The following is a 24,360-nucleotide window of genomic DNA, read 5'->3' as shown; positions in this document are numbered from 1 at the left end:
CCCCCCCCCCCCCCCCCCCCCCCCCCCCAACAAAAAAAAAGTCGCTTCAAACCGTAGTCTGGCTAGAGCCTTCTTTCCCCGACTTCTTGAGGTCACGGGTTCAACACACACACACCCCGCGAAGTAAGTTGGCCAGCATTCAAGCTTTCAGCTTAAAAGCCAATATTCTCTTAAGATGAGAGGGGATGTCACTTGGGATGTTAGATCTGGTGGATCTGATATTTTGCGATAGATAAGTCCATGAACAAGGCTGTTGGGTCCAGTCATACGACCTTAAAGCGTTACAAATATTACCCCCCCCCCCCTCCCCCCAATAATATTTTAAACGTAGAGGAAAAAACAAGTTGAGCTTTTATATAGAGCAATTTCCACTAAATGTGCTCAAAGCTCTTTACTAGGGTCCCCAGATAACAGCAACATTAATATTGTAGGACAAGACATGAAACGCCTGAAATGTGTTATTACAATTTTTACGACTGTTACAGGACATGTAATCATTTTACCCCTGCGTGTGGTGAGATAATTTGGAGTAAAGAGCTGTTTCTCTAAGGACTCAACTTATTGTCAACAACAGCAGGACTCGAACCAGAGTCCTGCAGATTCGAAGGCGAGAGTCATATCACAAGGCCACGCTACTGCACACGTGTTACAAGTCGCTACTCGTTACCTTCCTACCCCCCCCCCCCCCCCCCCCCCCCCCCACCCCCCCCCTGTTTTTTTATTTTACAAAACAAAGCACTGATAGAAGAGGATATGATATGAAAATTACAAAATACCTTGAGAAGAACCTGGTACATCTTAAGTCTATCCAAAGGTTTGTTGAAGCGTCCCTGAATGTCTTCACCAGGGATGGATAACTTTTCGCCAAGGGTCTGATAGGTGACGAAAATATAATATGCTATTTTAAAGCAGCCAGAGCATCGTTAAGTGGTATAATCCATCATCATCATCATCATCATCATCATCATCATCATCATCATCATCATCATCATGGTCGTCGTCGTCGTTATAATCTTCTTTACCATCATCGTCATCATCATCATCATCATCATCATCATCATCATCATCATCATCATCATCATCATCATCTTTACATCCACCAATATCATTTCAACATCAGCATTACCATTGTTAGACAGGAGAAGAAGAAGAAGAAGAAGAAGAAGAAGAAGAAGAAGAAGAAGAAGAAGAAGAAGAAGAAGAAGAAGAAGAAGAAGAAGAAGAAGAAGAAGAAGAAGAGGAAGAAGAAGAAGAAGGAACCGAAGACGAAGAGGAGGAGGAGGAGGAAGGTTTATTGTCAAAATGAGGGTTATTTAAATCGATCAATATTTGAAGGACGATTTTTCTGACCATTCTTTTTTAAATACGAGTAGTTTTTCCAGAGTACAGCAGCAGATAACAGGTTATAGCGTACCTTAAAGAATTGCTGAATGTCATCGGCTTGAAGGAGGTCAGAGGTCAAATCCCTGTCAATCCAATACTGGATGTAGTTATCAAAATCTGATTTCTGTACACAAAAAATATTAAGTCACACTCATATCATATGATAACAAAAAAAACTGAGCTTTTATATAGCGCAATATCCACTAAACGTGCTCAAGGCGCTTTATAAAGGGTCCCTGACCAACAGCAACATGTAACACGTAGAACAAGACATCACGCCTAGTAGGCGATATTAATTTTTTTTTCGGACAGAGACAACGTTGTAAACGGCCATGTACTCAGTTTACACCTGAGTACGGTGAGAGAATGTGAGTAAAGAGCCTTTTCCAGGGACTAAACTCGAACCCAGGACCTTCCGATCCGAAAGCGAGTGTCATACCACAAGACCACATGGCCGCACAATAACAAATGAACTAACAAAACAGTTATGTTCTAAACTGAAAACTATCTTATTCATGAAGACTATGACACCTTTAAAATGACCGATAAGTAAACTGTAGACTTTATGAGCATGATAAAGGGGCAGCTTGGTTCAGCGGTACGGTCTTTGCTACCTACTCGAAAGGTATCGAGTTCGATCACCCGCCGCTGCTCTATGTGGCCTTGAGCAAGTCACCTCGCCTTAGCTCAATATGCGGCACTGCACTGCGGCTGACGCCTGGGTTATTCCAGTCTTCCCTTGGAATAGACCCTAGAGACAATTTGTTTATATTTTATTTTAAACAACTGAAAAAGTGTGTATGAAACAGTACCAGATAAGGCTGATAAGAAAGACAATTGGGTTCAACGGTCGTGACGTCACTTCCTTCGTAATGACGCAAAGTAACTTAGTAACTGGTTCTATACTATCGGAACTATGGCCGACGCCCTTATGAAATACTTCTCCGACGAGAATAAAAGTGTATCCAGAGGAGAGAAAACAATATAACTTTGATCATGTTTTGACTTTTATACATTCTGGTCACATGACATGTGAAAAAGTTCTAGCCAGCATGACGAACCAAGCTGCTAATTGCTGGGCGGACGTGACATCAGACTATTGAATCTATTGCAAGAAAAGCATCCCAAAAAATCACCCTGTCTCAATTCTCGCGTCTTGTATTGTTTAATAAACAAATTTTCAGACTTTTATCATAGACCAGTGCTTGCTCCCTATTATTTGTCACTTTCGGGCATAACTTGTGACACTGTGGAAATAATGATAAAATAGAGGTAAATAAATATTATTGATACTGGGGGGGGGGGGGGGGGGGAGTGGCTGAGACGTTAAGGCATTGCACTGTGACATGGAAGGTCCCAGGTTCGAGCTCCGCTTCACTTTCGGGGTTTTTTTCCTTGAGCAAGTTCATTAACCCCACTTGGACAACATGGCTGATTCCTTTTGACATCAGACATCTTGCTTGATGAATTATCTAAAATATTCCTTCATGGAATGCCTAGGCGACGATGTCATGATGTCCTGGCGGAAGGCATTTTTTTTCTCAATATTATTGATATTAATATCACGGAGGCCAATGTTCAAACTGTGAAGCAGTGTTTGCGGCTATATGGTCTAGGGGTATGACACTCGCTTTCGGATCCTGGGTTCGAGCCTCGCACTCGGCGCATAGTTGAGCCCTGGAAAAGGCTCTTTACTCACATTCTCTCACCGTACTCAGGTGTAAAATGAGTACCTGGCGGTTGACAGCGTTGTCTTTGTCTGAAAAATTGTAATATTGCCTAACAGGCGTCATGTCCCGTCCTACATGTTAAATGTTGCTGTTGACCAGGGACCCCTTGTAAAGCACTTTGAGCACATTTAGTGGATATTGCGCTATATAAAGCTCAATTTTTTTTAAAATTTAAGCAGTGTTTACTATTGAGAGAGTGTTTATTGTCGGTCTTGCTCAATATTGACTTACTTACTTAGGTCCTTCACTCCGGAGGGAGCATAGGCCAATCCCCGACGAATCCACTCCCAGGCCGGCTTTGTGCCATCTTCTTAGCTGCTCTCCATGTTAAGCCTTCGGCTTTTAGGTCCTCCATCAATGCCCTTCTCCAGCTATTTCGAAATCGCCCGCCCTGTCTTCCTCGTTCCCTGCGGGTTCCATGTAAGAGCCAGCCCAGGCCTTCTCGGGGTGTGGCCAAGTCATTTCCATCTCATCCTCTTAATTTCTAATTCTTTTTCTTCTTGGCCTGTCATTTCCCATAGATCTGCATTTTTAATTGTGTCATGCTATTTAATTTGTAGTATTCTTCTAATACAGTTGTTAATGAAAGACTTATTTTATGACATGTGTTCTTATTCAAGCGCCGTGTTTCAGAGCATTGATGTTGAAAATGTTAATATTTGACTTGATTGGGATTTATTCTAAAGAAAAAGGAAAAGATTGAGCTATTTTCAAAACATTAACTCACCGGATCGTATATTTTCATATCGTATAGGCATCATTAACATATTGAAAGTATACTCACCCATTTCAAGAAAGTCGATCCTAAAGCAGATGTGTCCACGGTGCATTCAGTCAGTGCAGGCAGAAATGAGCTGGAGGGACAAATAAACGGTCAGTTTTAAGAACAAGTAGGGCTTTTTTAATCTATGTACATTTTATTAGCATTATGTGCAGAGTTTTAACAAGTTTACAATGTAAAACCCTACAAACTGTGGAGTAATCCGGGACAATATTGGAGGTTTCCACAAGAAGAAGAAGAAGAAGAAGTTTATCTCATGATACCTCAAAACCCCTTTATTCACTTTTCTCTCACTTTTTAAATGGTGTTTATGTAAAGATCTGTTCAACATATATTGTGTGTTCCGTGTTATAAACGTATAATCTTATAACACGAATAAATTATTATTAAATAAAATGGGTCTTCATTGTATTCAAACGGCGTCCAATTAACTTTATCAAAACATTTATTATGCGGGGTGGCAATTTAAGCCAACCTAATAAAAAAGTGTTGTTATTTGAAGTTGACGTAGTCATTATTTAGTTTATTATTATGTTTTATAGTCAGATAATATGAAAAGAGGACAAATCAAATTTAGATAAGAGCTGAAGAGGGCGACATCAATAAAAGCATATTTTTATATAAAGAATAAATCTATAATAAATGTAAATAGTTCGATTGGTCCAAAATCAATATTGTTGCCAAGGAAATAAAAAAAGGTAAAGGTTAACACAAATGACCATTGTGATCTATTTGCCTTTTACAGCTGTATGACTACATTGCACTAAGGACAACTTTAATCAGAAATGTAGCCATTTTGAAATGCAATAAATATTCGCTTTAAATTTTACCATATTGATCTCAAAAGTGAAAAATACAATAATTTTGATAATATCAAATTAAGAAATTATGTAGGAGCAGGCACCAGCGTAAGATAAAGATATGAAGATGTGTGCATGAAGGGTCCCAGGCAAGCAAGAAAGAAAAATACAAGAAAAAAAGAACATCCCAAAACAATCAGTCTACCTTGACTGGGGATCAAACCTCAGACCTTCTGATTACCGGTCAGACGTGCTATAATTACACCAGAGAGGCTCCCGATAGTTGGAAAAATGTTAATACCTATATTCTTCACAAGGGATGTTTTTTTCTTGTATTTTTCTTTCTTGCTTTGTCTGGCACCTTTCATACACGCTTATTCAGATCTTTATCTTACACCGGTGTCAGCTCCTTAATTTCATTAATTTGATATTTTCAAAACATAAAATGGAGCAACTCAAATGTCTTCGTCCTCATCCTCTCGTGTTCAATGTATGTGTTGTTTGATGCAAACGAGGGTTCACAGCGTAAAACGCGTACCCTTGTGAAGAATATAGATATTAAAATTGTCCCAACTATCGGGACCCTCTGCGATGTAATGGTAGCACGTGTGACCGATGATCAGAAGGTCTGAGGTTTGATCCCCAGTCGAGGTAGACTGATTTTTGGGGGATGGGATTTGTTTTGTTTTTTTGGGGGTTTTTTGTTGGTTTTTTTGTTGTTTTTTTTTTTTTTTTGTTTTTTTTTTCTTGTAATTTCTTTCTGGCTTTGTCTGGCACCATTCATATACACGTGTTTAGATCTTTATAATACAATATTATATGATAAGATAGAGAACCATAAATGAAAAGTGCTCCGCATTAAACAAAACATAAAACAACCGAATCCAAATAGATCCAGAATTAAAGTTAAAATTCTGTTTATTAATATGGATTTTTTTTCGTGCCTCCACATTTTAATTTCACATTTTATTTGTAATACAATATTATTATATTATGACCCGACAGAGAAGTGATAAAACATGGAACGAGATTTAAAAAAAAAGTTAGCTCAGGATAGAGAATGATGGAAACTGTTTGTTTGTGGCCTATATACCCTGACCTAGGGTGAACAAGGCAATGATGATGATGATGATGATGATGATGATGATGATGATGATGATGATGATGATGATGATGATGATGATGATGATGATGATATTTAATACGGCCCTGAAAGAATCATTTAGTGAAAAACATGTAATTTGATGTGTACATACTCATTATGGAACTTGTAAAGATCTTCCACGTTGGAGAAGAGAATGTCAACATTTTCCAGCAGTGCTTCTGGAACATTCTCTGTGGTTTCTACGACCCCTTTCTTGAATCCCTCAGCGAGATGCTTCAACTCTTTGACATACTCCCTCTCCGTTTCTTCGATCTCCTTCAGGACGTAGCTAAAAATAAAATAAAACACGGCATGATTTTAACTCACTCAACCCTAACACCGACTATATCCGTAATTTACTCTGGTTACTTTTATCCCATGCCTATTTATTACAGTTTTCTGAGACAAATTATAGGCGTAGTATCACAGCTAATGTTTTTAGTTTTAACGGGTTCATGATAGTTGAATAAAACTATCTATGCACATGCTAATCTAATTTTTAATATCTTTTTTTCCAATTTTGAAAAGTTGCAAAAATCTCTAGGACTGAGTGAGTTAAAATCAAAAAGTGAGAGTTGAACTTCTCTCACACTAAAAAAAATACAAAAATCTGACTAAAATATAATAATATAACAAGATTCGGTTTTCACCGCCATTTTTTTTTTATTTGACGTATCTCAAATAATTTGACTAATTTTCAACTGTAACTAAGGCATCAATTTAGTAATATGTCGGGATAGATCAGTTGCAAAGTATTCAGGTTTAAATCAAAATATTCAAAATTGCCAAATCGTATTCATTTGCAGTTCATGAAACTGCATTTATTCTCTCCAAGGAAAGCATTTGATTTGACCCGAATTTTAATATCCAGACTATAAACCCAATTTCCAGCTTAGGGATCATCCCGAAATAATACCGAATTGAGAAAGTCGGTTACAAATCACGATTGTTGACATAGATATCAGGTCATGAAAAGTAATGAAAATGCATCTCGAAATTAGAAAAAATTCTTGGTATTACATCTAATCGCTTCTAAAACATTTGGAGGAGGTCTGACATGGACAGTAATAATCAGTCTAAATGAGTCGATAAATTCATAGGAAGAGTAAAAATATGAGGAAAATAATTATATTATGATAATCTAACTCTCTCTCTCTCTCTCTCTCTCTCTCTCTCTCTCTCTCTCTCTCCCCTCTCTCTCTCTCTCTCTCTCTCTCTCTCTCTCTCTCTCTTCCATTTTAAGAACATAAATAGCTTTTTAAAAAACTCTGCAATATACCATAACGATAATTTTATAGTTGACGTTCATTTTAGATAATAAACATTTCACAAAAATATAGAACGTATTATGAGCGATCAATTAACATTACAAATCAAAATCCATTTTTTACAGTAATTCATGTAACGTTAATCAATTTTTTAAGTTTCTGATATGCTGATTTTATCTTTAAACTTCCACTTCCAGTTGAGCCATTCATAATCATTATTAAAGTAAAAAGATGCATGTGGTAATTATTGAAAGTTTCTTTGTTCTTGTTTTATAATGGAAAAAAATATTTCTAGAATATTTGTGTAGCTTTGCATTTCAGTGAACTGTTTCTAAAATTAAAAAATAAATATGAAAGATTAACTTAAAACTTTGTTAGAATACAAACGTGATCAGTGAGGAGTTATAGCATTTTAAAATCTGTCCATCAAGAAAATGTATGTGCGTGTGTGATAAAGAACACCCAAAAGCATATTGGTGACAAACAGTACAAAAACGCTTAGTGTGAACATCATTAGACCTTTGTGCATAACACAAAAAACAACTAAAGGTTATTTTGAGATCTACTGTGATTTCAAGTGATGAGAGATGTGAGAAAAGAGTAAAAAAAGATTAATCTCCAGCTACATGTATTAAAATCTTTAAAAAATGAGTACCTGGTTAGTTACAGCTTCGTTGTCTCTAACAAAAAAAAGTATTGATGCTATGTGTTTAGGTAAAATCCGCCAGCTATATAAAATGTACCAACATAAAGAATTATACGTGACTTTCAATGTTTATCGTCTGATTGATAGTGAGAACTAATCAAGCAACAAACTGTATAAAAACACTAGCAAAGAACTGAGCGACGTCAACTTCGTTCCATCTATAGTTACGGCCGATTACAGGCGTCTCGTCACTTCCAATATCTTGTTACAGTTGGCTTTAAACCCTCTGTAAAGCGCTTTAAGTATATTTAGTGGATATTGCGCTATATAGAACGATATTTTAAAATCACAAAAGACTGAGGGTGAGAATGTTGGTTTTCTCCTCATTTACCAGTTTCAATATATTTGAAGAGCTCTGTATAAAATACGGAATGATCAGTATTTTTGTCCAAAGTTGATCTCCGCCTGGATTTGAAAAGTATATATTATAAATATATATCAGGTAAAAAAAAAACACATTGATTAAGAGAAAGAGAGAGAGAGAGAGAGAGAGAGAGAGAGAGAGAGAGAGAGAGAGAGAGAGAGAGAGACAGAGACTCTTTGAAGTTCACTACTGCACTTTCTTGTAATCTATAAACCTCGAACATTGTGAATCTTACATGCAAACATCAACATGTTATAAATAATAGAACATTTTTAGAATGTCATTGAATCATAAAACGGTGCAACTAAAATTGTATATCTACACAATTTCCCTAAAAACGACATGCCTCTACAAAGAACGCAAGTACAAACAAGATAGCAATTCAGAAATCTTTGAATAGTTTTTTTTTTTTTTTTCAATTTTTATATATCATTTTTGATATCCCTGTAGATTATAAATACCCATTGACATCGTGATTATCTTAAGACTACCACAATTCTTTTCACTCGAATATATCTAAAGCTGTTTGTAAATCTATAAAATAACCATGGTTCTTGCTTTGTAATGTGATGGTATGAATTTTTCGTTACTAGGTGAAAAGGTTGGGTTATTTTTTTTTATTAATAAATATAAAACTCCCTATTTTCGACCCGAAGGCGAATTTTTTTTTTAAAAGTTTATTGCAATGAAGACTGGAATAACTTAGGTGTCCGTCGCAATGCAGCGCCGCAAAGTGAGTCAAGATGGGGTGACTTGATCAAGTTCACACAGTTTACCCTCTCCTTACCAACTATAGGAAAATCGTCACATTCATTACGATACAACCAACATTTTTCTTCTTCAAATTTCTCTTGTAGGCTACATCATAAAATTTTAAGAAAATGAACAGTGTTTTGTAGAGCATGTTTTGGTAAAGAAATTATGTATCGCAAGAACTTTACTGCTTTTGTGTTTGAGTGATAACAAATCAATTTTTTGTGTTAGTTGGGTGTGAAGTTTTGGGGAAAATCCTGAAAATGGCTGATAAGGAGAGGGTTAAGCAAGAGAAAAGAAACAGTACATTAGGGTACGGAGCAAAAGACCGACTACCGTTGTCCTCTCCTACGTAATCTGCAAACTATTTTCTATCCTAAAGCTTTACATAACAATCAAACAAATAATTTTCTACAATCTCTCTGGCTCTATCATGAAACACTTAACTACAAGATTTTTATATAAAGTTTTTCATGATGTGTTGCTTTGTCATGTTCTTTTCCCTGGAAGTTTACAACACGCATGCGTCGAACAAAGTAAAACTACCATAACCATGCACACAAACAAAGAATTATTATTATCCGGCTCTCTTAAAAAATACTATTCAATATTTTTTTTAACTTTTCTGAAGCCTCAATATGATCCTTAATTCAAGTAGTTATATTATTAAAAGAGCTAATGAAATACTCTATAGCATTAAGCAAGCTTTTTGTGTAATTTTTTGGGAAACATTTCAGTAAAACTATTGATACCCGTCATACACAAATGGGTGGTGAAACCGATAACTCAGTTGGTAGAGCACTCGTTTCACACGCTATGGGAGCTGGATCAATCCTGGGTGAAGTTCAGATTTTTCTTTTTCTGACTCCATCTCCCTGTCCACCTAACAGTGATTGGGTAGCTGTGTCTGTTAGATCTGGCGCAAAGTACTTTGCGATAGAAAAGCGTCCTATCCAAGAGAAGTAAGCAATTGCTATTGTCCGTTTAATGAAATAAAAACTGAGGGCCTTATGGTTCTGAAGGACCACTTATTCAGAAATGATGGGAACTTAATCCCTACTAGAATTGTTTTTATTTCACCTTATTTAAAGACGTGTTTATCTAAAAGAAACAACAAAAATAGGTGTAAGTTATACCTGAGCACAAAACTTCTGTTTGACAATAGTAAATTGAGCACAATATTCGTGTTTGCTTAGCTATTCAAATATGTTCAAATATTTGAATAGTTTGAACAGCTGGGTAACAAAGAAAGAGGAGAGTAATATTAGTTTTTTTGAGGTTTTGAAGAAGAAAAAGGAGAAGAAGAAGAAGAAGCTTTGCTTTTGCTTTTTTTTGGGGTATTTTTCTTGTTTCTTGCTGTTGTTGTTGTTTTGTTTTCATTTTGGTTACTTGTTCTTCCTTTTTTTAAACGTTTTAAGGGTGGGAGGGGTTTGTTTTCTTTTTTAAATTAGAATTGTATTAAATTAAAATCTATCTAGCATATTTGCATTTATTTACTAAATATTTTTAACGAAAGAAATTGATCAAGTGATATAATACAAAACTTAAAGCCAAGCTAAAAGTTAGATTTTTTTTACAACAGTGACAAGATTAAAAATGAAATTACCAGAATACCTCTATCCACTCACTACTGCATGGGACCAGGAACAGGGTCGTGTATTCAATGGCACACGGGGGTGGGGGGGATTGTGAACTCAAATCTCCGACTATTTTGTTTTCTACAGGCCACTTCTATATTTACTGGAGTAGTGGAAGAGAGGAGTAGAAATAATGTAGGAGGGGGGGAATCATGCATATGGGGGTGGGTGTGGGTGGGGGGGGGGGGGGGATAGTGAGAGAGAGAGAGAGAGAGAGAGAGAGAGAGAGAGAGAGAGAGAGAGAGAAAGAAAAGATTTTCTATACAGAGGGATTGACTCACACAATCATGTTCTTGTCGCATGTTATCACAGGGGTTCTAAAACAATAGAGGGGAGGTAACTAGCTTCATCTTAACTTTAAGCATTGTCCTACTTGCAAATAGTTGCAGGTCTGTTAACCGAACGCAATAAATTATGGGCTTGATTTAACATTGTTGTTATGGAGAATACTTTGCGTTGGTTTTGAGCGTATGTCTAATACAACAATGAGCCCATAAATAATTCGGGTTATCAGACCTGTAAATAAAAGCACGTCGGCTTTGCCCCACAATATGTGACCAATCGTCTCAAAACAGTATTTTGTCGGGGTGAAGCGGATTCTTAAAATTGAATTGGAGGCTAAACTTATCATAATGTATCTGTTAAAATAAAGGCCGCCATTGACGAGAGTTAGTTTCATTTTGAAACCTTCAAAAAAGTTACTTCCCTTGATCTGATTATTTATACAATAAACTTAATTTTCTTCACCGCGTTCATTCCGACGTAATACTATATTTGTTCGATGGGTCACATATGAATATTTTCATCATTCAAAAGACGTCTTTCTTCTATAGATTTGGTATTAAATTAATTTGCATTAAAATTAAATTTGCAACAAACTGCTTTGTCTTTTAACAAACAAACAAAAAAATCAACGATGCTAACAAGTAAAAGGATTAACTAAATCTTGTGGCCTTGTCATGTGCCCATGGTGATCTAAGATGCTAGTATAAACCAAAAGAATCATGGAAAATAAGAGACTTCTTCCGAGAGTTCTAACCTATTAAATATCTTGATATTTTTTTCCATTATAGATTCACTTCTTGAAAAAGTCAGGCTGTATTATACATTTTACAAACATATGCCATTAAGATGATACAGTCAACTACAAAGTTTTACTTTCCCAAATAAAAAAAAATGTAAGAAACTTTGGCCTCTACAATCTCAATCTTCTTCACCAAAGTATCAAATCTCATGGAATAAGCTGTGAATAAGCTTCATTTTTCAAACTCTGTTATTCTCCTAAACGGTGTGCCATTCTCGACGTTCCAAACGATATTCTTCTAGAGGGAAATACCGTGTTCCATCCTCAAACAAAATGTTCTGCCAAAACACATACTCCAATACAAGCTATACTCATCGACTATGAATGAATCACACAAAATTCTCAGCAAGCGTCATTCGGACTGCGAGGCTTACTACTACTACTACTAATACAATTCTTACCGAAACACTTCTTTAAAATGCTATCATTATTTTGTCCATTATGTTTGGGCACAATAAAAAAAATTGTTATAACCAGATGTTCTCGATAATGATTTTCTGCAACTCCACAGCAAATATAATCGGCTACCATTTCGCAAATACGTTCAACTGATTCAAAATTTAGAAGATTAGATCGGGAATATCAAATAAATCTGTTTTGTTCTACTTTACTAATGGAATGTTTTAAATATATATATATATATATATATATATATATATATATATATATATATATATTTATATATATTATATATATATATATATATATATATATATATATATATATATATATATATATATATATATATCGATAAATATTATTCAGTTGATCATTTCATAAAGTTATGAAAGCCGAACAAAATTATCACAACGTCTTTTTACCGTCGCCTCAGACTTGCTTCCTGTTGTTTGTTAGTGACTTTCAATACATCCTCACGGAATTGTTCTTTGGTGTTTCTCTTGAGGACCTGAGCAGACGACGATTTCTCCTCTAGATAGGCGGATGGGACCCAACCCTGTCTGGATGGGCTGTTCTTGGTGGGCCGAGTTCTGATGAGCCACGAGTCGGCACGCTCCATGTCCATGACTTCAACGATTTGGCCCTCGGACAAGCGAAGACAATTGCTATCACCATCTGCCGGTGTGTAGTCGGCAATGGCCACGTAAACTGGGAAAATCTGTTCAAAACAAAATTGTTATTAGATATAAGATGAAGTAAATAACCAAAATTAGTATTAGATATACCATGGAGTAAATAACCAAAATTAGTATTAGACATAACATGGAGTACATAATCAAAATTGTTATTAGATATACCATGGAGTAAATAACCAAAATTATTATTAGATATACCATGGAGTAAACAACAAAAATTATTATTAGATATACCATGGAGTAAATAACCAAAACTATTATTAGATATACCATGGAGTAAATAACCAAAACTATTATTAGATATACCATGGAGTAAATAACCAAAACTATTATTAGATATACCATTGAGTAAATAATCAAAATTATTATTAGATATACCATGGAGTAAATAACTAAAATTATTATTAGATGTACCATGGAGTAAATAATCAAAATTATTTTTGGATATACCATGGAGTAAAAAAACAAAATTATTATTAGATATACCATGGAGTAAATAATCAAAATTATTATTAGATATACCATGGAGTAAAAAAAACAAAATTATTGTTAGATATAACATGGAGTAAATAGCCGAAATTATTATTAGATATACCATGGAGTAAATAACCAAAATTGTTATTAGATATACCATGGAGTAAATAACCAAAATTCTTATTAGATATAACATGGAGTAAATAACCAAAATTGTTATTAGATATAACATGGAGTAAATAACCAAAATTATTATTAGATATAACATGGAGTAAATAACCAAAATTGTTATTAGATATAACATGGAGTAAATAACCAAAATTGTTATTAGATATACCATGGAGTAAATAACCAAAATTGTTATTAGATATACCATGGAGTAAATAACCAAAATTATTATTAGATATACCATGGAGTAAATAACCAAAATTGTTATTAGATATAACATGGAGTAAATAACCAAAATTGTTATTAGATATAACATGGAGTAATTAACCAAAAATTTTATTAGATGTACCATGGAGTAGATAACTAAAATTGTTATTAGATATACCATGTAGTAAATAACCAAAATTTTTATTAGATATAACATGGAGTAAATAACCAAAATTGTTATTAGATATACCATGGAGTAATTAACCAAAATTGTTATTAGATATACCATGGAGTAAATAACCAAAATTGTTATTAGATATACCATGGAGTAAATAACCAAAATTATTATTAGATATACCATGGAGTAAATAACCAAAATTCTTATTAGATATAACATGGAGTAAATAACCAAAATTGTTATTAGATATAACATGGAGTAAATAACCAAAATTGTTATTAGATATAACATGGAGTAATTAACCAAAAATTTTATTAGATGTACCATGGAGTAGATAACTAAAATTGTTATTAGATATACCATGTAGTAAATAACCAAAATTTTTATTAGATATACCATGGAGTAAATAACCAAAATTGTTATTAGATATACCATGGAGTAAATAACCAAAATTGTTATTAGATATACCATGGAGTAAATAACCAAAATTGTTATTAGATATACCATGGAGTAAATAACCAAAATTGTTATTAGATATACCATGGAGTAAATAACCAAAATTGTTATTAGATATACCATGGAGTAAATAACCAAAATTATTATTAGATATACCATGGAGTAAATAACCAAAATTCTTATTAGATATAACATGGAGTAAATAACCAAAATTGTTATTAGATATAACATGGAGTAAATAACCAAAATTGTTATTAGATATAACATGGAGTAATTAACCAAAATTGTTATTAGATATACCATGGAGTAAATAACCAAAAGTGTTATTAGATATAACATGGAGTAAATGACCAAAATTGTTATTAGATATAACATGGAGTAAATAACCAAAAGTGTTATTAGATATACCATGGAGTAAATAACCAAAAGTGTTATTAGATATAACATGGAGTAAATAACCAAAATTGTTATTAGATATAACATGGAGTAAATAACCAAAATTGTTATTAGATATACCATGGAGTAAATAACCAAAATTGTTATTAGATATACCATGGAGTAAATAACCAAAATTGTTATTAGATATACCATGGAGTAAATAACCAAAAGTGTTATTAGATATAACATGGAGTAAATGACCAAAATTGTTATTAGATATACCATGGAGTAAATAACCAAAATTGTTATTAGATATACCATGGAGTAAATAACCAAAAGTGTTATTAGATATAACATGGAGTAAATGACCAAAATTGTTATTAGATGTACCATGGAGTAAATAACCAAAATTGTTATTAGATATACCATGGAGTAAATAACCAAAAGTGTTATTAGATATAACATGGAGTAAATGACCAAAATTGTTATTAGATATAACATGGAGTAAATAACCAAAATTGTTATTAGATATAACATGGAGTAAATAACCAAAATTGTTATTAGATATAACATGGAGTAAATAACCAAAATTGTTATTAGATAGAGCAAATGTTCAGAAAGCAAAGCAAAGTGCGTTTAAAGGAATGGCAATATCTATTTTGTAAAAAACGTTTATTCCTCTTCTATTTCTCAAGTAATTAAAAAAACTTATACTTTGACTGGACAGGTTTTTTTCCGAGATATTATGTAGAAATCCTTTATGAGCTTAAAAGACAAAGACTATAAAACTATTAGATAAAAATTATACTTATTGCTGTTTTTGCTGATAAGATACCCTGTTTATTTTTAATATCGTAAGTTCTATCATCTCAACTACGTACACGTCGAATAATTCAACCCTTAAGACATAATTTTATCTGTTTTGATCTATATCTAAACTTTAACTCACTGAATCCTAGAGATTTTTGCTACTTTTCAAAATTGGAAAAAATATATTAAAAAGAGCATTTATGTAGACAGTTTTATTCAACTAACATTAACATGGATAAATGAAAAACATTAGTTTTGATACTATACCTATAATTTGTCTCAGACAAATGTAATAAATAGGCATGGGGTAAAAGTAACACGGGTATACTACGGATAGAGTCGGTGTTAGGGTTTAGTGAGTTAATGACAAGTAAACCCAGTGTTAGACAAGACCGGTTAACTCAAACTGTATCATAATATTGTCTCTTTTACAACAACAAATGGGGGAGGGGGGGGGGGGTTGCGATAGCTCAGTCGATAGGACTCTGCATGCAAAGGGACCAAGATCGATCCCGTATGCAGTCGGATGTTTTTTTTTTCTCGAGGATCGTCGCTTTGATTTGTGACGGAATATTTTAGGGTCAGTAGCAAGTTAACGAAATCGACGTCGAACGACGAACGACGAGCAAGAAAACCCGGATCTGTCCTCTTTCATCACCAATAACTACTACTTATACTATTACTACTGAGTGACGTAAGAGGCTTTCTTACTCGTCGTTCGTCGTTCGACGTCGATTTCGTTAACTTGCTAGTGTCAAGATATAACTGAAAGGCTACGCTTTGATTCATGACTACCGACTCACCCCTTGAAGACGGGTCTCGTCCTCGGACGTGTCCATATCCAAATCCATTGAGTTTGACTTTGAAGAATGAACTCTGAGCAGCTTCTTTTTTCGGCTCTCTTTGTCTGATGAGCAAAGGAGAATAATATGTCATAATTAACATGGTTTTTGGGATTGGTTAGTAATATAATAAGAAACATGTTATGTTTTTCACTCAAGTTTGACTTGCTTCGGGGAGTGGAGACTTGGTGGTTATGGCATTGCACTGTGACCCTAGCAGTCCCGGGTTCGAACTCCGCTTCAGGTCCTCTAATCGTGTTTTTTCTTTTTCCTTTGGGAGAGATTATTAATGCCCAACCTTCTCACTTGGAGAAATTGGTGATATATATATATATATATATATATATATATATATATATATATATATATATATATATATATATATACAATCGTTTATTTCATGTATTATCTATATATTATAATACCTTTATGGAATGACGAGGCAACGTCATTTTTTTTACAAACGTGACTTATTTCTATTTTTTTCTTAAAGGGGCATATTGCCACAACTTTACTCTTCCATCATACTAATAGCCCAGTTGTTAGAGTACTCGCTTCACGCGCATAGAGACAGAGATCGATCCCGGATGAAGTCGAGATTTTTATTTCTGACCTCATGTCCACCCAGCAGTGAATGAATGAGTAGCTGGGTCTTTAAGATCTGACGAAAAGTACTTTACGATAGACTAACTTCCTATCCAAGTATATCAAATAATTGCTGTTGTCCGTTTTATGCCACAACCATCGGGATGAACTTCGGCTCCATCGGCTTTGAAGGACTATTATTGTCTTCTTCTTTCTTCTTATTACAGTAACTTCCATGGTCCTTTGTAAAGTACTTATTTCATTATGTGCAGGGTTTTTTTATAAGTATCTAATATCTAGCCAGACAGCGATACATGCCATTTAATCACCCTCCCCTCATCCTGATTCACATCCAGCTCCTTCTCCTCCTCTTCCTCCTCCTCTTTATTCTTGTCTCCACTTTTTTCTGCACCTCCCCCTCCTCAAACTTTATCTTCACCTCCTCCTCCTCCTCCTCTTCTTCTTCTTCTTCTTCTTCTTCTTCTTCTTCTTCTTCTTCTTCTTCTTCTTCTTCTTCTTCTTCTTCTTCTTCTTCTTATCCTCCTTTTCTTCTTCTTCTTCTTCTTCTTCTTCTTCTTCTTCTTCTTCTTCTTCTTCTTCTTCTTCTTCTTCTTCTTCTTCTTCTTCTTCTTCTTCTTACTACTACTACTACTACTACTAACTACTACTACTACTACTACTACTACTACTACTACTACTATACTATACTATATATACTACTACTACTACTACTACTACTACTACTACTACTACTACACTACTACTACACTACTACTACTACTACTACTCTTACTACTACTTACTACTACTACTACTATACTACTACTACTATATACTACTACTACTAATACTATTACTACTACTACTACTACTACTATACTACTACTACTACTACTACTACTACTACTACTACTACTACTACTACTACTACTACTACTACTACTACTACTACTACTACTACTACTACTACTACTACTACTATTACTACTACTACTTCTTCTTCTTCTTCATCTTCCTCCTCTTCCTCTTCCTCCTCTTCTCCTTCTTCTTCTTCTTCTTCTTCTTCTTCTTCTTCTTCTTCTTCTTCTTCTTCTTCTTCTTCTTCTTCTTCTTCTTCTTCTTCTTCTTCTTTTTCATCTTCCCCTCTCCTTCTTCCTCCTCCTTCTGATCTTCTTTTATCCTCCTCAACCTCTCCTCCACGACTCAATCCCTCCTCCTAATTTTACTTATTCTCGCTGTTCCTCTTCTTAAACGACTTCTTCCAATGACTAATCACGAGATTTTATAAATAGATAGAGCTACAATTAAATAATAGCAAAAATAGTCTTAGATTTCTGACCTCCATCTAGCATGTCAATCTTGCCATCTTCAATTTCTGACTTTGTCATCAAACAGAGGTTCTCAGGAGGAACTGAACAGACCTGGTAAATATAACAATATAAAATAATATATGATTGCATTAATAACAACGGTTGAAATCGATGTGCACTTATTTGCAGGTCTGATAACCCAATTTATTATGGGCTCAATGTTGCAATGAAAATCTCAAAATATGACGCAAAATATTGTCTATTCCAACAATGTTAAACTAGGCCCGTAATTCCGTTCGGAATTGAGACCTGCATATATGTACACGTCGGTTGGGATTGATTATAGTTCTTTACAGTGCCTGCTTACAAGCTGGATCTTTATTTCTTGATTCATACTCGCTTTTTCAGATCTTTATCTTACGCCAGTACCAGCTCCCTAATTTGGCTCGTAGATCTTTATTTCAAAAATAAAAATGGAGCTACTTTAATGTCTTCGTCCTTATCCTCTCGTGTTCAATAATATTTGAATTGTGTGATGCAAGCAAGTTCCACAACTTAAAACGCGGACCCTTGTGAAGAATATAAGTATCAAACCGCCCCAACTATTGAGTAGTAACTTCTGTGTTGTAATGGTAATAAATAACGATGTGAAATTGAATGTAAGCTTCAATTTAATATACGAAAACGGATAAAATGGACATTTCAGGTTTCCCCTTTATCAACAAAACAGGACTGTCCATTTTATCTGGTTTCGTATATTCAATTGAAGCTTACATTCAATTTCACATTGTTATTTATTTCTTTGGGCTTCGAGTAGCAACATGGTTGTAATGGTAGCACGTCTGACCTATAATCAGGAGGTCTGAGGTTCCATCCCCAGTCGAGCCAAACTGATTTTTGCCTTGATTTTTATTCTTGTATTTTGATTTCTTAATTTGTTTGGCACTGTTTCATACACATTTATTTTCAGATATTTGCAAGCCAAAACATCGGCGGCTTTTCAAATGCTTAACATGTTTCAATACTTCTTTTTAAAATATGATTTTAAAATGCTTGACATTGATGTTATAACAACTGGTCAATATAATTTGTATATTATGGTAGTGAAATATTGGAGCTAAACACAAGAACAGAAGAAATGAGTTCGCATATCCCCAGGCTTAAATTATCTTTTTTTTTTATGAAGATGAAGGCATTTCACTCATTGGAGATTTGAAGGATGAGTTCTCGTGCGAATCGTGCGGTTATGTGGTCTTGTGGTATGACACTCGCCTTCGGATCGGAAAGTCCTGAGTTCGAGACTCACTCGTCGCATAGGTGAGTCCTTGGAAAAGGCTCTTTACTCACTTTCTTTCACCGTATTCAGGGGTAAAAAGAGTACCTGGCCATTAATTGCGTTGTCTCTGTCCGAAAAAAAATTGTAATATGCCCTTAACAGGCGTAATGTCTCATTCTACTTGTTTTGTGTTGCTGTTGATCAGGGACCCTTTGTAAAGCGCTTTGAGCACATTTAGTGGATATTGCGCTATACAAAAGCTCATTTTTTTCTGGCCAAATTTTAAAATACTTGGCTTTCCAGAGTACGGAGGTTAACTGGTATATATGACAATTACTTTTTCATCCATTGGTTTGAACTGCCTCGACTGGGGATCGAAACGCAGACCTCTCGTTTATCGGTCAGACGTGCTACAATTACAAAACAGAGGTTACTACTTGATAGTTTGGGCGATTTAATATCTACTTATATTCTTCAAAAGGGTCCGCGTTTTATGTTGTAAAACTTTGCTTGCATCATACAAAACAAATATTGAACGCGAGAGGACAAGCTAAAAATGTCTCAACCCTCCTCTGCCTCTGCTCAGACTCATAAATACAGAGACAGAGAGAGAGAGAGAAAAGAGAGAGAGAGAGAGAGAGAGAGAGAGAGAGAGAGAGAGAGAGAAGAGAGAGAGAGAGAGAGAAGAGAGAGAGAGAGAGAGAAGAGAGAGAGAGAGAGAGAGAGAGAGGAGAGAGAGGAGAGAGAAGAGAGGAGAAGAGAAGAGAGAGAGAGAGAGAGAGAGAGAGAGAGAGAGAGAGAGAGAGAGAGAGAGAGAGAGAGAGAGAGAGAGAGAGAAACATATGCACACAAATACATACATTCACACAAAAACACACTCCTCCACCCCACTGACCTTTTCGCTTTGACCTTTGACATTAACCTTCCACAAACCCTTCCGGTAATTAACATCAATGACCTCAACAATATCGCCATCTTCAAGAGTCAGATTAGTTTCCGTGTCATCATATCCCATCACCACTTTGTACAGCTTTCCTTCTTCTGCCTGTTGACAAATTAGAATCGACTCTTTTGAGATTTTTAAAAATATAGCGCAATATCCACGTGCTCAAAGCGCTTTACAAGGGGTCCCTGGCCAACATCAGCACTTAATGTGTAAGACAAGACATGACGCCTGTTAGGCGATATTCCAATTTTTTCGCTATTGACGACCAGGTACTCATTTTACACCTGGGTACGGTGAGAGAATGTGCGTAAAGAGTCTTATCCAAGGATTCAACTATGCGCCAAGCGAGGCTCGAACCCAGGACCTTCCGATCCGAAAGCGAGTGTCATACCACAAGACCACATTCATAACCGTCTTACATTACAAATGTTCGAGAGCTCGTAATTCCTGTCATTTCAATTTTGAATTCACTTTTCAGGGTCTTATCTATCCCGACCTTATACCCTTTTGTCACGACAATGTACATGTCACAATATTTGAAAATATTAAAGTGAGAAATTTGAGAGCATGCACCAGTGTAAGATAAAGATCTGAACATGTGTGTATGAAACGGTGTCAGACAAAGCAAGAAAGAAAAATACAAGAAATAGAAACTTCCCCCAAACAAAAATCAGTCTACATTGACTGGGGATCGCGTAAATAGAAGGTCTGAGGTTCGATCCCCAGTAGAGGTAGGCTGATGCTTTTGGGATGCTTTTTTATTTTTTTCTTGTATTTTTCTTTCTTGCTTTGTCTGTCACTGTTTCATACACACTTTGAGCTTTGAGCTTTGAGCTTGAGCTTTATATAGCACAATATCCACTAAACGTGCTCAAAGCGCTTTATAAGGGGTCCCTAGCCAACAGCAACACTTAACACGTATAAAGAGACATGACGCCTGTTAGGCGATATTACAATTTTTTTCGGACAGAGACAACGCTGTTAACGGTCAGGTACTCATTTTACACCTGAGTGCGGTGAGAGAATGTGAGTAAATAGTCTTTTCCAAGGATTCAACTATGCGCCGAGCGAGGGTCGAACCCAGGACCTTCCGATCCGAAAGCAAGTGCCATACCACAAGACCACAAAACCGCACTTGTTCAGATCTATATCACAATGTTAGTTATTTCATGTTATAATTTATTATACTTACATCAGTTGACAGGTCATTGGCGGACGAAGAAGCCTCTACGCCACTTTTAGTCTTCGAATCATCGATCGCATCATCAATGCTAGACATGGGCGTGGTCTCCTTTTCGGTGTCCTTGACCTTTTCTTCCTTAGCTATCACAGCAGTTTATGAGACATGAGATAAAAGAAATTAATTTGTTAATAAGATTTTTATGGATAGTTAAGTCAATAAGAATGTAATACCCTAGGTCAGACCTGAATATTTGCAATTGTTGATTTTTTTTTTTTTTTCATAATTCTTTTGGGTCTTTAATTTTGATAATGTGGCTATTCCATTTTTAGAGAAACGAATCCTACATTTATAATAAGATCATTTTTAATCAAATAAATTACGAGTGATATTGACAACAAAATTCAAACACAAATTAATAATAATGTGAAAATGAATGTAAGCTTCAATTTACTTACAAAAACAGATCAAATGAACGTTTCAGGTTTCCCCTTTATCAACAAAACAGGATGAATGAAACACCACAGATGAATGAGAATGATTATCTTATTCATCTGTGGTGTTTCATTCATCCTGTTTTGTTGATAAAGGGGAAACCCGAAACGTTCATTTGATTGTGTTTTTGTAATCAAATTGAAGCTTACATTCATTTTCACATTATTATTTATTTCTTCGAGCTTCGAGCAGCAGCATTTACACAAACACAAATTAAGCACGTATAACTAGCATACCCGTGACGGAGACAGTAGCAGTCAAGGATGAGGAGCCAATCTTGTTGGTAGCAACACAGGCATATTCCCCAGCATCCTCTATCTCACAACCTGTAATCTCCAAGAACTGAACGTTCCCCTCCTGGTACATCCGGGTTCTTTGGTTGGAAATAAGGCGCTTTCCATTTTTCTCCCAGGTCACACTTGGGGCTGGGTTGCCTTTGAAAAAGACATTATACTTATATCTCCTATTCATAGTAAAAGAATTTAAAACACCGTGATCTAAGAGATTTCCTACTGATGTCACATTGTACTTTTAAAGCATAAAAAAGAGGAAGCCTTTTAAGATCTTACCACCAGGGGACCTCAGAATTTGATGTTTATTGCCGTTCGGACTTGGATAATGTGTGCCAAATGTCTTTACTAAGGGCATACACAGTCCGGTAGTCTAATCCCTGGCATCCGTGTATTAGAGGACTTTGCAAAAATCCCAGGTTTAAGATTTTTTTTCCAAGATGAGTGTAATTTTAATTGATCGGTATTTGAAGGGCGAGTTTTATGGTTAAAATATATTTTCAGATTACGACAGAATAGTAGCTCTGAAGTATCAAGTTTCTAGAACTTGACCATTCAAGCATCAACACAATTTTCTGTTTATCTTAAAAAATGAAGCGATGAGATATTATTTGGATAATGGATTGGGCCTCACTGTCAACAGCATAATTTTTACAAAGTTTTGTGATCTTTTAAAACAAATTCTGGAGTGGAGTCTATTATGATCAAGCACTGTTAATATAAGCAAGAAACTGTTTTTAAAAAATAGCACGTCAATTCAAACTTTCCTAAATAGAGACCTAAAAACGCTTCCAAAATACCCAAGAACTAAAATCAAGGAAAATCTGACATAAGCATCCACAGCACAAAGACCGTGAAGTTAAAGTGGAAGGAATTGATACATGTGATTAGAGAGGCAGCTGAAGCGTCTCGGTCGGATGATTAGGAAGCGAAAGGCCTTAAGAAAGCAAGTATGCTAATCTACTAATAGATAGATGAAGAATGAGGTCAGGAATAAAACCAACCCATACAAACGCAATGCATTACCATGACGACATAAATTTAGGAGCAGATGTAAGACAAAAATTTAGACCAAAACATAAATATGCTAGATAAAGTGCAAGATAAAGCAGAATCATAAACAAACGAAAAAAAGGACATTCCCCCCCCCCCCCCCCCCCACCTCCCAAAGAAAAATCATTATGTTTTGTTCAGGTCGGCTAATTTTTGAGGGGATATTTTTTTCAAGCATTTTCTTCGTTCCTTGAATAGGTCTGATTAGATACATTTAAAAAAAAACTGCAAAAACAGAGCAGAGTTGCACATCTAAACATTATGTCTTACAAGAATTTGCATTTAGGTAGATAATATTATCCTAGAAAATTGAATTCAAAAACATTTATTCAAATACACAAGCATCCTCGTTTACCTGAGACAGTACACGACATTATGATAGTCTCGCTCTCCAAAACGCTGACGTCACCAATTTCTGCCGTAAAACTCGGAGTCGTTTCAGTTCTGAAATAATTGATTTCAAAATTAGACATTCATTATTATCAATACATTTCGAAACTTTTTGAGGGCTCTAAGCAACATGCACATAATGAGAAGCAGAAGTCGTGATGTCACACCTTTCTCTCTTCCGGTTCAAAGCTCATTGGAATTGTGTAACCAGACTTCCGGATAATGCATAGACATCGAATAGGTTACATATCGCAATATAAGGGTAGCATAACATAACTATTTAAGTTGCAGGGTGTATAGGCAGATTGTTATGATTACGGCACGTAAAAGAGCGAGGATGGATGATTTTTATTGACAACCATTATCTATTTTGTCTGGGAAATAAGATGCCATCACTTTGAAACTAGAAGCTCAGTGGCACAAGGTATGGAGGACTGGTTTCACACTTCCAACGAGATTCGAACCAGTATTTTGACATCACATTTGTTCCCTATTGTAGATCTGGTAATCGAACAGAATGATGGGTTTGTTTTAATATTGATTAATGGACAATATTATTGTTGATTTGAGGGGATAAT

General features: G+C 35.2%; 1 protein-coding gene across 1 annotated transcript in view; it reads right to left on the bottom strand.

Moving 5' to 3' along the window:
* Positions 1-24,360, bottom strand: part of LOC144958557 (twitchin-like) — a 192,940-nt gene that overhangs the window by 140,013 nt on the left and 28,567 nt on the right. The window contains exons 7-17 of the mRNA XM_078890618.1: positions 23,748-23,836; positions 22,286-22,483; positions 21,567-21,697; positions 20,324-20,473; positions 18,182-18,263; positions 16,219-16,322; positions 12,472-12,767; positions 10,848-10,883; positions 5,951-6,127; positions 3,898-3,967; positions 1,415-1,507 (exon numbers count right to left, since the gene is read on the bottom strand). Coding sequence (XP_078746744.1) covers positions 1,415-1,507; positions 3,898-3,967; positions 5,951-6,127; positions 10,848-10,883; positions 12,472-12,767; positions 16,219-16,322; positions 18,182-18,263; positions 20,324-20,473; positions 21,567-21,697; positions 22,286-22,483; positions 23,748-23,836 — 1,426 coding nt within the window. The remainder of the gene's footprint in view (positions 1-1,414; positions 1,508-3,897; positions 3,968-5,950; positions 6,128-10,847; positions 10,884-12,471; positions 12,768-16,218; positions 16,323-18,181; positions 18,264-20,323; positions 20,474-21,566; positions 21,698-22,285; positions 22,484-23,747; positions 23,837-24,360) is intronic.

The sequence above is a fragment of the Berghia stephanieae genome, chromosome 13 (assembly GCF_034508935.2).
Source record: "Berghia stephanieae isolate SIO BIC M18660-M18661 chromosome 13, UCSD_Bste_1.3, whole genome shotgun sequence".
NCBI classification, from domain to species: Eukaryota; Metazoa; Mollusca; class Gastropoda; order Nudibranchia; family Aeolidiidae; genus Berghia; species Berghia stephanieae.
Note: the sequence above shows the minus strand (reverse complement) of the source record. Positions and strands in the feature narration are given on the sequence as shown.